The sequence below is a fragment of the Patagioenas fasciata genome, chromosome 2 (assembly GCF_037038585.1).
Source record: "Patagioenas fasciata isolate bPatFas1 chromosome 2, bPatFas1.hap1, whole genome shotgun sequence".
Lineage (NCBI taxonomy): Eukaryota > Metazoa > Chordata > Aves > Columbiformes > Columbidae > Patagioenas > Patagioenas fasciata.
The window spans coordinates 106,392,892-106,405,526 of record NC_092521.1 but is presented as its reverse complement, the minus strand read 5'-3'; the positions used below and the strand labels follow the sequence as shown (position 1 = coordinate 106,405,526).

Below are 12,635 nucleotides of genomic sequence, written 5' to 3'. Positions count from 1 at the left end.
TTAATCTTTGTATTTTCATTTTGCTAGAGTTTGTTCATACATGTGAAAGCCTTTGCCATGAAGGAGACTGTAGACCATGTTCTCACACATCAAATATTTATTGTAGGTGTGGCTTCAAAAAAAAGGTGAGTGTATAAAGCTTGACCATGGAAACAGGTAATTTTTGTTGTTTTTTAAAGCTGTGGAGAAAAAGGAGCTGAAGTAGTTGATGGAAAGAAAGCGAAGAAGTGTACAAGGTGCTGTGCTTCTTAGTTGCAAGACCCTCCGTTGCACGCTAACTGATAGATGCAAACTAGATTATACTGTGAAGTGGTAATATAGGCTATTTACTGAAGTCAATTTCTTGAAGTATTTTTGCAGTTTACACAGAATTTTGTTTAAGCTGGCTGTAAATTCCTAATTACTCTGCAGTATTTATCTAGCACGAAGAATGGTAGTTTTACCAAGAGTAATGTAAACTGAGAGAAGAAATGTAGCCTAACACAAAAAGCTAACTAAAACTTTATAACAATACCTTGTAGATTTGTTGTATTTTGTAGAAGTTTTAAGAGAGAAAATGAAATTTACTGGTCCCTGTTCTTTGTACATTTATGTAGTGCCCCAGCAGCTTCTCAGCAATTCTCATAGTATATTTTTAAACTATACTCCTTTCTGTAATCATACCTTTGAAATCTTTAGCTCTTATCACATGAGCCTTGATGACTTTTCTGACCTGTTTTATATATATATATATAAAAAATCTATAAGTAGAGGTGGCTTCTGAATATATAAGTCTGTAAGTACATAGAAATGACTGAGACTGTGCTTGAGGTTGGAAGAGTTCTCCCCCAAAACTTTGTTGAAGGTAGTTATGGGATAGAAGGCTTCAGATTATCTTTCATTTTGGGGCCTGAAACAAAATAATGAGGTTTGGGTTTCAGTTTATGCTACTGCTTAGACACCAGAAAACTGCTTCTTGAAAAACTACAAGTGAACTACAGTGATTATTTAAATCAGTCATGAAATATGTGATGCTCAGAAATGACAATGTTGATTGACTACGTTTAAGCCTTCAGTCATCTAACTTTACAATTTTCTTTTCATTCATCACCTTTTATTTTAATGTTAAGGTCTTCAATCTAGGTAAAACTTCTCTGATCATGAGGTTTGACTTCACTCTCTTTATTTTTTTTAATCCAGTCAGAATCACATTTTTTGGATGGTTGGTCAAAGCACAGATTTATACACTCTGTCAGTATTCTCTGAGAGAGCTCTTTTGGTTTCCTCCATGCAAGTTTATGATTTCTTATAACGAATCTTTTTCTGTCGCTTCACAGCATTATCTGCTGAATCAAATGGGGAATACAAAACTACATTTTTTTTTAATTGGTATTGAATCTCTAAGGAAACCGTGTTGTGTTAAAAGACTTGAGATTTTTGTTTCCAGCTTTTGTTCCACTTTTGTTTGCAGAAGTGTTACACACATGAAAACTGAGAGTGCTGTTTAGGTCTGTGTCATGTCACTAGGTGTTTTCTAGATAAGTAAGTTTCAATTGTTTCATCCCTTTTAACCTAATGGCTCCTTACTTGTTTCCTAGGAAGTCCCATGTGCTCTCCTCAGAAATAAAGGTACAATGTTATGTTTTGTAGATAATGTATATAATTTTTGAAACAATTTCACAACTCATTAATTTTGGGTTTGATGAACTTGGCAAACATCTGATCATTACTGCTTCTTTTATCCACACTTCTGTGCCAAGCTGGTAATTTTTGGGATGCTGCTTTGTTTGGCAATTGTTTAAAATAAACCTCTTTAATTTCTGTCCTTCTGTACATAAGGAAAGACTTAGTCAGCATTTGGTCTGGAGGATTCCAGACAAACTGTTTCAATTTTAACAGTTTCTTATGCCACCTGCTCTATTCAGTAGGTTTGCCCTCTCAGCATCCTGCATATCTTTGGGTCAGCTTGCACAACTCAGATACAAAGTAATGCTTTTGCTGTTCTTGTCCAAGTTCCTAAACAAGTTTTGATTCTGTTTTGCAATTGTATGCTGCCTCTCTTTGCATCTGAGCTTGACAGAGACTTCCCATTTGACACTTCGTGGTATTCTGGATGTAGCATCTCAAAATTTACCTCAGTTAACTGTTTAGTTGATGACCCCCTGTCATGCTGAGGTACTTATTCTCAAGATGCAAAGGTAATAATATGCATATTTCCTAATTTGAGCTTTTATCTGTGAAGACTTTGCTCTTCAGAAGTGATTGCTTTTGTTACTTGTGTATGGTGATAAGGATGTTCTTTGTTAGCACTAGTTTCATGAGCATATCAGCAGTAGCTGTTTTTAGCTGACTTTTACCTCCTTATCAATTTAAGCAGTCTTTAATTGGATGTTTGTGGTACCAACGGTACCAGGATATCCTGTTTCCTGTGTTCTGTTCTGCAGAGTTTATGATATAAAGACTAATGTGACACAAACCAGTTTAATGTATTCTGTTCTCCAAAATCCTTTTGAACAAGGGTGAGCTTAAAGGAAGCCAAGTGTTCTCATGGGGAATTAATGTAGAGGAGCAAGTAATGTAAAAGTTTACTTGCTGACTTACTCTGTATTAGTCTCTTCTAGACCATGCTCTTAGCATAATATCATGATCACAGCTTTTGTTCTCAGCATGAGCAAAGACATAAAAGTTATGACTGTTTTCCTTTGTTTTGTTCGTTTTTTAATAGCTGCTATTACATTTATGTGTGACAAGAGATGCAACAAGAAAAGATCATGTGGACGACACAAGTGTAATGAAGTTTGCTGTGTGGTGAGTTTATGTGTGGTTTTATAAAATTGTTCATTGTGATGTGTGCTTGGCTTTGGTTGTGATGCCAAAAGACTTTTTTTTGCTTTTATATCTTTCAATTTTTTGTGCATCTTCATTCTCTATTTGTAGTATTGGTCACACTCAAAGCATTTGTGCATGTGACTTTGTTTTGCAGCTTTTGTATTATGAGTATCACTGTAAATGCAAAGACACGTTCCAACCTAAATGCAATTAAATCAGCGTAAAGGTGCTTTTTGTCAATGATTCCAGAGAGAATGAGGAGGGGAAGGATATTACTTAAGAAGCGTAAGCTATAACATAACTATGCCTGCAAGAGAGATCTTAACAGAATCCGCTTTAAAAATTGTGTATCCATATAGTGATGGAAAAACTGTATAGATCAGGCCTGAGCTATTTTTTGCACTCTACAGTTTTGTCAATTAGTCACAAAGAAAAATAAACCAGTGAGGTTTATAGTTTCATTATCCTTTTCTTCTTCGCCTTTCCCTAGGACACAGAACATAAGTGTTCTTTGGTTTGTGGTCGTAAACTCAACTGTGGGCTTCATAGATGTGAAGAACCCTGTCATCGGGGCAGTTGTCAAACATGCTGGCAAACAAGTGAGTTATGTGCAAGAATACATTATTTCTTATACATTATACGAATTTATTCACTTAACTGGTCAGATTTGGACAGAGAATGTGACCCAAATTGACCAGAACCTGAAGAATACACAATTGATTTCTGTTTTATGTTTTTTCATGAAAGTTAAAGTTATTTCATTTTAGATGACTTTACTAAGTGTTAGATTTTAATAGTTAAAACTGAATTATAGTGAAATATATTCAGTATGTAGTTTGGTCCTGCAATCACTTAAAAATTTGAGGAAACATGCAAGGAAAAAAAAAGCAATTTAGAAAGATAATTTCTAAGTTCAGGGAATTCTTGTTTAACAGTGTAATCTCTATCAAAGATATTGGTGTGTGTAGCAGAATTTGTTTAGCTGTGAGCTGACACAGGCCGGCCACAGGAACAACCACAACCAAGGATGAAATGCAAAGAGTAAATTTATTTTCATTATTTTCCTAAGCAGGGGATCTCCAAAAAAGCACCAAAGCACCAGGGTAGAGGTACGCAAGGGCGAACGCAGGCACTGCAGAGCTCAGTCCTTGCTGGTTTCGCCTATATCTAGGGAATTCATGCAGGCGCAGTTTACCACACTACTTTTTGCTTGCAGTAGAGTAGGAATTTCAAGGATATTTGATAAGGTGCCTCTAAGTGTTTCACAAACCTATGTTATCTAAACACAGAAGTTCTACTTTGTCAAGCACCCAAGGTTAAACAACAATTAGTGTGACATATGTGTGTTTCTATACTCCAGATGTAGTAACTTGAGCATATTTCCAATTATTTTCCTCATCAATCTTCTGTTATATTCCCACAGCTTCTTAGAATTCAGACTTTCTCAACTTGGTACACTAGTTATTTTTCTCTGGACAGAGACATCTGAAGAAACAAGAGATGCCACTTGTCTGTCTCTTAGGCTTTCTGGTCATATTCTGGATGGTGAAAATTAGTATCATATTGCTAGAAATAGATTGACAGCCAGCAGTTATTCATTTTCTTAGGATGCTGAAGGACTTGAAGATTTTAACTGGTCCAATAGTTTTAGAAAGATATGTACTTTATTAAAAACTGTGCCAGTTTGAGATACTAGTTTTCTACAACTGCTTCTTACTGCTTAATATAGGGCACCATATATTGATTATTTTGCACCATTACAATAGGTATGGAATACTACATTTTCTGATTTTTGCCTGAAGCAGACAGAAGAATGCTTGTGTGTTTCCTTCTGCTAGCAGAACCTTTAGTTGATCTGAAACATCTTCAAATGTGATAGCAGTTTAATTTTTTTTTCCTCAGTCTTATATTTTAATATAGGTTTCCCCTTTCTTTATATGCATGTAGCTTATCACAGCAATTGTAAGCTATTTATTAAATGCAGTATTTGAAGGCTGGACAGAAAAAGCCCTTAATGGATACTTCAGCTTGTATCCATCCTTCCACTCAGTGTATACTTAGTTTGAAAGTTTTCTTTAAACCCATCATCGTTAAGTCTTGCAGCTGTGAATTCTAGGTTTATTTTTGCCTCTGCTGTAATCTACAATAAAACTGTGAGGGAAGAGTGTTTCTAGAATGGAATATAAATACTCACCTGTAGTTTCCCTTTGGCTTTCATCAAATACTGTCTTTCATCTAGTAGTTCTGCAGTCACTACTGGAGAAAAGTGAGTCTTCTCTCTCAGAAACTGGGTACTGCTTTGGAACTGCTCACTGGAATGTGGGAAAGAGGACAGTGAGACGCTGAAAGCATGAACCAGACCTCTTGACTTCGGTGAAAAGGAGACAGACAGGTGGTGTACATTGTAAGGATACTGTTTACAGCTGGAAGTGTCTTAGCTGCAGTAGTACATGTGTCCCATGGACATAGTCAAAGAACTCAATTTTTATGGAGACCAACTTATCGTGGAAACATCCTGGAAAAGAGAAGGTACTAGAGACTCTAAAGCTCACTGGTTGAAATAGTGTTGTAGTCTGTCTTAGCAGCCTATGAATAATAGCCTATAATAATAGTGCATCTTGATTGTACTTCTCTTTAAAAAAATGTTTTTGTGTCCTAACATTTCTCTTGACAAAACCAAATAGTAATCTAAACATCTCAGAGGTTCTATTAGTAACCTCTGGTCTAGTTCAGTCTGAATGCACGGATTTTTCTGAGCAGTTGTTTTTCTTCAGTGGATTTCATGGGTTTGATGTTCAAGATCATTAAGCTTCTCCACATTGCTGCAATATTTTTGAGGATTGTATTTCACTCTCAGTCCTGAGATTCAGATGCCTGTCTTAGCCTTGAGAGACCTAATTGCTTCCCCTGTAAATTGTTCCAATGTTGGATGTGATGCAATTGAGAGGTCAAGCTTCACTGCTGAAATTTTGCAGTGATGCCATTTTCTGAGTGCAGGAAAAGCGGCTGCCTACTCAAGGAATACTTATGATACTTATGATCATTTGGCTTAAACCTTTGTGTCTCTGAAGTCTCCCATCCTGAATATGTCTAGAAGTAAATCAGCTAAGCAGGAACTTCAAAGATTTCTTACTTGCTTTCCCTGGCTGCTGCTAGTTGAAATTTCAGAGACATACATTGTGTGATTCTGACTCTGCAGGTGACAGGGAGTGCTTCCCAGCACTAAGAAGTCCATTCTTGGCTCTGATGCACCTGTCTGGACACCACTTTGCAGTTGAGCTGCATCAACCATGTTATCATGTGCCATGGCATGGTCAGCTGCAAACCACTTGCCACTCATTAGATTGGATTTCTTGCCCCTGCCTCCATCTCTGCTGCTGTTTTTGTTGAAAATGTTGAGCACTGGCATCAAGATGCAATATTAGAGTGCATCTGCTCCCCTGTGGTTTTGTGTGCTTCCCATGTATTTTACCTTCCAGTGTCGTTTCTTCAGTACGGAGAGGTGACGTCCCTTTCTGTGCCAGAGTCTCTTTATACACACCTTCAAGGCAGCAATACATCTATTGGGGAAAACAAACGTCAGCAATAGAGAGGTGCCCTTTTTCTTTTCTTTTTTTACTATCTGTCAGATGTATTTCTGTTATTTGGACCAGACCTCTCTGCACTCCCTTCCTGTTATCCCGATTAGTGCTAGTTAAGGTGCCTTCATTATAGTTGATTCTTCACCTATCACTTCTCACCAATAGAGAGCAGGTAGTGTAGCTGGGTAATGCATAGGTCTGCCAGGGAGCTTGGTCTTCGGTCTTCCTGGGCCAAGGAAGATTTGTGGCTTTGAAGCTTGGAGCATTATGGGTTGTTTCAAGACCTGTAGTAAGGGACAACAAGCCCTACTCATTCCCATGCTTGCTTTCCACATAATATCCATGAATGTTCTAAAACTTCTCAGCTTTCTCTTCTACTTTTTTCTGCTTCTTCCTTAATGTTTTGTTCTCTCAACATTTATATTTGCTGGAATTTATTGTAATTGAGTCTCCTTAGACAAAAATTATGATCCTAACTGCTGCACTCCAAGATACATGAGCAAATGACTAGCATCTGGGCTGAGATTTAACTGACTGTACAGATCACAAAAAACAATGAGACATGAGAAATTTTTGAACATAACAAAATACACAGTGAAAAGCTGACAAAAGTTTCAGATAGTGCCATGAGGAGTGGATGGATTTCACAGATGTTAAGGGTGAGAGATGACTGAGCTTCACAGGTAATTGGAGGAGGGAGGTATTGGGAACCTTTTTGGGAGTAGAATATTGCAAGGCCAACAGAACTTAGGTAGTTGTGTGATACTGAGATGACCTGGCTAATGATACCAGGAATAGCAGATTTGGATCCAGATGTAGCAAAACTGGTACCAATGGGTAGTAATTTATTTTGGCAGATTATTTGGGAGAAATCAAGGTTAATGTATGGGAAAATGGAGAGAAAGGGAGATTAAAAGGCACTATTTGTACAAATGAAGCTGCTGGTCAGTGCACTTCTCTGACAGAGCCCTGTGCACCTGATAACAACTGTCTATCCTGTCCTAGTTAAGAGTAAGATTTAATGTATTTCACTGTAATCTTATTCTCTGTTCTGTGAGAGGCCTAAGTGCCAGCAACTGGAGACTTGGCTGCAGATCATGGGACCACACAGTCTCTATGCTAGCAACTGGAGAGACCAGACCAACTTATACTGTGTGCCAGCAGCTGGAGGATGGGATCACAAGTTATAGGGACCCCTTGGTCTGGGTGCCAGCACCTGGGGAGACCAGAGTGTGCATGTGATTCCCTTGTTAATTTCAGTCCTGTGTGTGCCTGTGTTTGTCTGGGTAATTTGCTAATTAACTTGCTTCAAAACTGGCTAGTAGGAGGAGATCTGCCTCTGGAAATACCCAAGGTTTCAGCCACTGAGGTAAGGGGTCTGTCCACATATGGATGTTAGACAGAGCTTATGCTAATATTTGCGATCCATGAATGTGATGCACGTGTGAATCGAGATTGCATGCATATGTCCGTCTTCACTAGTGAACTTCAATCCTGATGATCTGAAGAGGAAGAAGAGGACTTGGCTATTGGTGTTCCTGTTCATGTGAATCTTGCTGTTGTTCAGTTTGACCTATGTGTTGCGTCATTTTATTGTCATGTATATATTGTGTGTCTTGTCTTTCTGAAATATGTGTTCAGTCTTGTTACTGGCTGGACCGGCGTATTGATCCAGCAGAGATCATATCCATGGAAGTGGGACAGTAGGAATCTTTGGGGTTTATAGACTAGGAAGGAGGAATCCTGTGATTTCCAAAGTCAGAGAACTTGCTGAATTCAGCAGCTCCCTTAACAAACTCCTCTTCAGGTTGGAATTATTGTTTTGTATTTTTATTGTCATATTATTCTCTTACATCTCCTATCATTCTCGTTCTCCCTCGTCTGCTTTCTCTTTATTAGTTTATAGACCAATCATATTCTCTTTTTGTCCTGGGATCTCCTTCTGTATGCCTTCTGATGTTAATATTTTCTCTTAGTGTCCTGATTTTCTAAGGATTTATCTGTTTGAATGGTAGTTTGCATTCCAATCAGTCTCTCTCGTGGCTTCTTTATAGTCTGAAAACCAGCAGTGAACTTTATTAATTCTTGTGCAGTGTTATGTTTTAGTTGGGATGGTGTGTGTAAGTATTTCTATTCCTTTATTTATCACTGGGATTTGGAATCTTATAAGAGTGGGCTGATTTGACTGAAAATGAATTAATTTTCTTTGTGCAGTTAGAAACCTTTCTTTTTCATAGCTAGCACAGTCATTATTTGGACTTAGTTTGAGAACAAGAAGATAAACACTGACTCTGTGCTGGGGTGTTTTAATTGCTCTGGTCTGAGAGCCAAGGACATTCTGAACACTCTGCCCACAGGTGTGAGGCATTGAGGAAGGGGGGCACGGATGGGCAGAGCTTGACTGACATCCAGACTGATCAATAAGAGTATTCCATCCCATTAGCATCATGCTTCATATTTAGGGAGAGTTGGGACCTTCTGGTCTCTCTCTCGGATGTTCTCGCTCTTCCTCTGGCTCTCAGGTGCTTTCTCTTGTGAACGTGGTTGGTTTTTTTTTTTTTTCCTTCGCTCCTTTTTGCCAGAGCTGGGAGAGTTTTGGTTCAGGACGTTTTGTTTGGCCTTTTGGCATTTTGCAGAGGCCTCTGAGCCTTTCCACATTTTCCTCTTTTTTTCTCTCTGGATCGGCTTTGGTACCAGGTGCTGCTTTCTGGGACTGGCTGCTCGGTGTCGATGGAGTTCATGGTGAATTGCCTTGACTATCTTTTATTTCTATTTTTTATATATTTAGTAGTAGTGTATTAGTATTTTGTTATTTTATTAAACTGTGCTTATCTCAGTTCAAGTTTCTCCCTTCCCTTTTGATTCTCTCCCCTATAGCAGGGGGAGGGGGTGAGTGAGTGGCTATCGTGGTTATATTGCTAGCTTGGGTTAAACCACAACAAAGAGTTTAAAAGGTGTTTCCCAAATGTGGAAGGGGGAAAAAAAATAGAGAGGAGAAGAAAATGTATACTGCTTGAGACAGAGAATGTCTAAAACATACAAAGTTGGCTTGTAAGTATTTGGACGGGTTCACAAGTTGCTTATGAGGACGCATGTAATACTAAATGACATAAGGAAGTATACAGAAGAAATTACAGAAGGAAGTCTACAGACTGGCAACCTCTTGGTAATTTTCTCTGGAATCTTCCCAGTACCATGTACAGGACTTGGCAAAAGGACAAAATGTAACCACTGATCTGAAAAACTGATGGCAGGGGATCATTTGCTTTCTGGAAGGAAACTCAAGAGATATCTCCCCTTCTTTTTTTTTTAAGTCAAGGATAGAACAGCAGCAGCTTTCAACTTGATGCTTGCATTTCTCTTGCTCCAGTTCAAAATGTTGCTGTCAAAGAACCATTCTGTAAAAGCAAGTGTAATTCCTAATGAAGTGATTATAGTTCCATTTTCTTGTAGGAGCCACAAAAGCTAATAAATTTACAGTGATGCTTAACATCAAAAAATGAAGCTGGAGTAGAACATTTGCATGTTAGATTTCTCAGAGCAGAGAAGTGCAGATACATGTAGCCATTGGGATATATTTGACTTGTTTTTTTCAGGTTTTGAGGAGTTAACTTGTTATTGTGGTGAATCTGTGATTTACCCCCCTGTCCCCTGTGGCACTCAGCCACCAGAGTGTAAAAAAACATGCACCAGGCCACATGACTGTGACCATCCAGGTAAGTCAGGCAATTCCGTTTTGCTTGTGTTTGGTGTGGGGTTTTGTTGGTTTTTTTAAATGAAAATGTAGAAAAGTGTGCATAGGTCTGTTTGCAAAAGTATTTGCTTTTTTATTAGATGCATTTTAGTTGTGAATATTTCCAAAACTCTATGCTTCAAAGCCAACCAACTAAAAACTTGAGATGAATACTAGTAGTGGTAGTTCTGACTGTTAAAAGCACTGTATTTTTTTCTGATAGTTATTATTTATCATTTATCACAACACATTAAATATTATAGTCCAAAGATTAAGTGCTCTATTGAAACAGTGGGATAATCTAGTGAACAGTTAGTTTTTACATTCCTGGAAATTACATTGGCTGATCACAAAAAATGTAGCACAGGTCAAACAGATATGATTTCTGACAAATTCTGTCTGATAGAATAACCATTCTCAGAAGTTAAAAAGTTCTCTGCTATTTAGAAAATATGAAAGAATGTTCATCTAAAAATATGCCATCATAATTTTAATAGAGCAATTATTCTTGCGTGAAGCATTGTACTTCCCATAAAGTGTGTAGTTCTGAAATTCAAACTCATCTTTAATAGTCTTTACTGTCTCCTTTCATGCACTTGACTGAAGTATGCTAATAAAACTGTGCTGGCTTTTATATTTCTGTGACTGCAGTGTACCATTCATGTCACAGTGAGGAGAAATGTCCACCCTGTACCTATCTCACTCAGAAATGGTGTATGGGCAAGCATGAAGTAAGTCTGGACACTTACTGTTTTTGAATACTACAAAATGTTCTAGGACCATAGGCTTAGATTTTTATGGTCTCTTTGGAATGGAATATGTTACTGGAGTTTGAGTTTAAATGTGATTAAATTAGAAAAGTGTATCTTTTTTGCCATACACATTCAAACCAATTGCTGTATTGGACTATGATATGAAGAAAAACTCAGTCTTTGTCCCAAGATATTTTAGTATTACTGTTCTTGTGTGGACAGTGCCAAATGGAGGTGTTATCAGTAAAAGTACTTTGAGATATGTGTTTATAATTTTTCATTTTAGTTGCCATCTTTTTACTCCCCTCTTCCAGCTGCGAAGTAATATTCCTTGTCATCTCACTGACATTTCCTGTGGACTTCGCTGCAATCAAATGTTAAAATGTGGAATGCACAAATGTAAAAGAATATGTCATAAAGGAGAATGTCTTATAGATGAAGAGTGTAAACAACCGTGTACTATTCCAAGGCTATATTGTAATCATCCCTGTATGGCTCCATGTCATCCTTCTTCGCCCTGTCCATCAACATCCTGCTCTACAAAGGTTGGATATGCAAAGAAAGTTCTCTCCAAGTTCACAGGCAAATTGTATGGTTTAATTGTCAACCAGTAACAGCTGTAACAAAAAATGACATGTTAGTATATTGATAGCGTGACATTTTTTCCATGAACGTATAATATGGAATTAAAAAAAAAATATTCATCGCTTTTAATTAGCCATTATTCCACTAAAATGGGACTTTCAGAAGAAATAAATTTACCTCCCTCACACCCCTCTGTGGCCATAAAAAGGCAAAGTTTAAAAAAGCTGCTCTCTTGTGTGATACAACAGGTTGATCTTCAGTGTGAGTGTGGAAGAAGAAAGGAGAGTATGATTTGCTCAGAAGCATCTAATACATATCAAAGGTAGTACTGTAATAATTCTTTCAATTCCTTATGGGACTTTCTTCTTTTCAGTTAGATTAAATTTCAAGCTTGACTAAATATACTTAATTCACAAGCTTTTTTGCATTTCTTTTGCACTTTATTGTATGGTTTCTTCTTTTGTATTCCCCTGAGCTTTAATACCAGCTGTGCTGTAATAGAACACGTTCCTCTTTTTTACCATTGTTAGTCTAACTGTGATGGTGTGTCAAAGCTTGAATCTCCCATCTCTGGAATTCTGCTCCACCCACACAGAGCAATTAGATACAGACTTTTTTGGGAAGGTCCAGATTTAGGTTCCTGATTGTAGGTGATTACATATAGCAGTCCATGTGTGAGTTGCTGTCTAAGTTTCCATTAATGTGTGATGGAATCTATTTATAGTCAATACAGATGATGGAAGATAAAGAATGATTTCAAGTCATTCTAAATTAGCTAAACTTAGGCAGGAGAGCTTTGTCATATAAATCTTGGTTCTTAATATGCAAACGGAGTCCTACCCAAATCCATTTATTACAATAGATTTGTCTCCAAGTCCTGTTTTGAAACTTCTCTTTCTGTCTTATGAGAGAGGGCAAGGAGGGGACAAGCAAAAGAAGAAAAGTAGGTCTTTGGAACTTCTGAAATGAAAATAGCAAAACTGTAAATAATAATTAAGAAACATCTTAGTCTGAGGCTGTGATTGACAGGGAGTAAAAAAATTGATCTAGAGAGTTGGTATGCAACCAGAGTTCTGCTCTGCATCCCAGCTGATAGGAGAGCAGTCACAGATTTTATTTGGAACTGCTGTTTGAGAGCCCAATACTAGGTCAGCTTAAGATATGCTGCTTTGTTCC

General features: G+C 37.7%; 1 protein-coding gene and 1 long non-coding RNA gene across 7 annotated transcripts in view; one reads left to right on the top strand and one right to left on the bottom strand.

Annotated features, from left to right (window-relative positions):
• NFX1 (nuclear transcription factor, X-box binding 1) overlaps positions 1-12,635 on the top strand; it is a 66,663-nt gene that overhangs the window by 25,938 nt on the left and 28,090 nt on the right. For all 5 annotated transcript variants that reach the window (XR_011737645.1, XR_011737644.1, XM_071804671.1 and 2 more), the window contains 8 exons: positions 28-125; positions 1,578-1,608; positions 2,705-2,787; positions 3,299-3,407; positions 9,986-10,105; positions 10,774-10,853; positions 11,189-11,419; positions 11,708-11,781. Coding sequence is in view for 3 of the 5 variants with exons in the window: in XM_071804671.1 (XP_071660772.1) it covers positions 28-125; positions 1,578-1,608; positions 2,705-2,787; positions 3,299-3,407; positions 9,986-10,105; positions 10,774-10,853; positions 11,189-11,419; positions 11,708-11,781 (826 nt within the window). In the remaining 2 variants the exon portion in view is untranslated. The remainder of the gene's footprint in view (positions 1-27; positions 126-1,577; positions 1,609-2,704; positions 2,788-3,298; positions 3,408-9,985; positions 10,106-10,773; positions 10,854-11,188; positions 11,420-11,707; positions 11,782-12,635) is intronic.
• The window catches only part of LOC136097872 (uncharacterized), a 53,851-nt gene continuing 46,229 nt past the window's right edge, over positions 5,014-12,635 (bottom strand). The window contains exons 3-4 of one of the 2 annotated variants that reach the window (XR_011737646.1): positions 6,281-6,368; positions 5,014-5,120 (exon numbers count right to left, since the gene is read on the bottom strand). This is a non-coding gene — a long non-coding RNA (uncharacterized lncRNA). Of the gene's footprint in view, positions 5,121-6,280; positions 6,369-10,193; positions 11,492-12,635 lie in introns of those variants that run through there. The other variant, XR_010650875.2, reaches the window with a different exon arrangement.